Below are 2595 nucleotides of genomic sequence, written 5' to 3'. Positions count from 1 at the left end.
TGTAGTTCCGGCTACTTGGAAGGTTGAGGCGGAAGGATCGCCGGAGCCCAGCAGGGCAAGGCTGCGGTGGCCGGGAGCGGCCACTGAACTCCAGTCTGGGGCAACAGAGCGAGACTTCAAATCAAAAAAAAAAATTTGTATAATTAATTTTAATATTGCTACATTTTCCTCCAAAAAGCTTTTGCTAACTTGCACTCCCACTGACCATGCCCGGAAGTGCCTGTTTCCCATACCCTACTTATCACAGCTATCTTCAAACTCTTTGAGTGTTACAATCTGATCGAGGAAAACTAGATCAAATTAAAAAAAAACACTGGGCAGGTCATGGCTGGATGAGGGGCTCACGTCTGTGATCCCAGAACTTTGACAGGCCAAGGCAGGAGGATTGCTTGAGCCCAGAAGTTCGAGACCAGCCTAGGCAACATAGCAAGACCTCACGTCTACAAAAAATTAGCTGGGCTTGGTGGTGCATGCCTGTAATCCCAGCTACTCGGGAGGCCGAAGTGGAAGGATCACCTGAGCGCAGGAGGTCGAGACTGCGGTGAGCTACAAGCATGCCACCGCACTCCCGCCTGGGCAACAGCATGAAACTCCAACTCAAAAAACAAACAACAACAACAACGAAAAAACACTGTGCGGGCCAAACTAAATACAGCCATGGGCCGGGATCCGCCCCGGGCTGCCCGGGTGCGCGTCTGGGCGAGGGCCTGGTGACGGCTGATTCCCTACAGCTGTGAACCACAGTCAGCCACTCAGCCAGGCCAGCCGGGACTCCGAGGCCATCTGCACACCTGAAGACGACCCCTCCGAGGCCCAGAACCACTGCCGGGAACCCTTTTATCAAGCAGCGCCAGCAGGTGAGTCCCCGCCTACCGAGGAAGCGGCGTACGCCGGCCTCACTCCCACCCCCGGCCTGAAGGCCCCGAGCACCCACGTGCCAACCCCACCCTTCCAAGCCTGAGTCTGACCCTTGCCTCCCCTGTTCTGGCCCTCAGGGACACTCAGCTGCGCAGCCCCCAGGACCTGGGAAGGCAGACCCCACGAGGAAGAGGCTCCTCCGTGTGTGCCTGGTGAGTAGTGACCTGGCCGCGCTGTCCTGACGGCCTCTTCCCCAGCAAGCCTCCGCTGTGAGACCGCGGGACACAGGGGTTCCAGGAAAGCCCCGGAGGACACGTGGGAGGAAAGCCAAAAGTGAGAAAGGAGGGGCAGTCAGAAGCCTGGGTGGGGGCTCAGGCCCCTGACCCCAGCACCTTGGGAGGCTGTGACGGGAGGGTCGCTCGAAGCCAGGAGTTCGAGACCAACCTGGGCACCGTGGCGAGGCCCCTCCATCTCTACAGAAACCAAAGCAAACAATGACAGATAAAATTAAGCAGGGTATGGTGGCTCCCGCCTGTAATCCCGGTACCCTGGGAGGCCGAGGTGAGAGGGTTGCCGGAAGCCCACGCGTTCGAGACCAGCCTGGGCAACATGTCGAGACCTCGTCTCTACAATACATCAAAGAATCACCCAGACGTGGTGGCGTGTGCCTGTGGTTCCAACTACTCGGAAGGCTGAAGCGGAAGGATCGCTGAGCCCAGCAGGTTGAGGCTGTGGTGGCCGTGAGCGTGGGAGACAGAGACAGAGTGAGACTTGACTCAAAAAAAAAGAAAAGAAAGAGAAAGTTAAAAGAGATGGCCCAGAAAAGAAGAGGCCAGGTGCTTGTTCCTTTGTCTTCAAGGGTCAAGATACATCTCAGGAAAGTGAGGACTGCAGGAAGTTAATTAGTTGAACACAGGAAGGAGAAAGAGAGAAGAGCTGAAATGAGAGAAATCCCTCTCTCTGTTCAGAATGTTTTCAGGATATGCGGAGGGGTTCTCTGCCCCCCCAAATCGCTCTACCTGGACGCCACACGGTGCCAGGAAGTCCATGATTTAAAAATCTGTTTTCATTGAGATACATTTTTGAATCAGGGTCTACTCGCCCAGGCTGGAGTGCAGTCGCAGGACCATGACGCTCGCCACTCACGGCATCCTTGACCTCCTGGGCTCAGGCGGTCCTTCCACCTCGGCATCCCAAGTAGCTGGGACTACAGGCACGTGCCACCACGCCTGACTCAATTTTGACTTTTTTTCTTTAGAGACAAGGTGTTGCTGCGTTGCCCAGGCTGGTCTTGAACTCCTGGGCTCCAGCAATCCTCCTGCCTCGGCCTCCTAGAGTGCTGAGATGAACAGGCATGACCTGCCACACCCAGCCAAGCCCACCGTTTGCGAAATTCAGTTTCAATCAAAGCATCGCCTTCCTGATGCAGTCTGATCCACAGAAAACTCTGCCACCTGAAGGCTTTGGGTCAGGGTGGAGGACAGGTGGAGGGAGATACAGCGGAACTGACAGAGAGTGGAAGTGGCAGAGAAAACAGGCAGGAGACACGGGGCAAACTCTGCCGGCAGGAGGCTTTGGCTCAGGGATGGTCCCGGAGTTGAAGGGATGGCTTATTTTTGGTTTTGCTTCCGTTTTTCTGAGTCACGGTCTCACTCGGAAGCCCAGGCCGGCGGGCCGCGGCAGGCTCAGGGCCACCACAGCCTCGACCCGCCGGGCTCCGGCGATCCTTCCGCCTCG

The 2595-nt window shown here is 56.5% G+C and overlaps 1 protein-coding gene across 1 annotated transcript in view; it reads left to right on the top strand.

Moving 5' to 3' along the window:
• LOC110594665 (complement C1r subcomponent-like protein) overlaps nt 1–1070 on the top strand; it is a gene marked incomplete at both ends in the record, with an annotated part of 3584 nt that extends 2514 nt beyond the window's left edge. Inside the window, 2 exons of the mRNA XM_021707599.1 lie at nt 732–857; nt 996–1070. Coding sequence (XP_021563274.1) covers nt 732–857; nt 996–1070 — 201 coding nt within the window. The remainder of the gene's footprint in view (nt 1–731; nt 858–995) is intronic.
• Between the last annotated feature and the right edge of the window lie 1525 nt (nt 1071–2595).

This window comes from Carlito syrichta, unplaced genomic scaffold, assembly GCF_000164805.1.
Source record: "Carlito syrichta isolate Samal-C Ts95f unplaced genomic scaffold, Tarsius_syrichta-2.0.1 Scaffold120606, whole genome shotgun sequence".
Classification (NCBI taxonomy): domain Eukaryota; kingdom Metazoa; phylum Chordata; class Mammalia; order Primates; family Tarsiidae; genus Carlito; species Carlito syrichta.
This window is presented reverse-complemented; position numbering and strand designations above follow the sequence as displayed.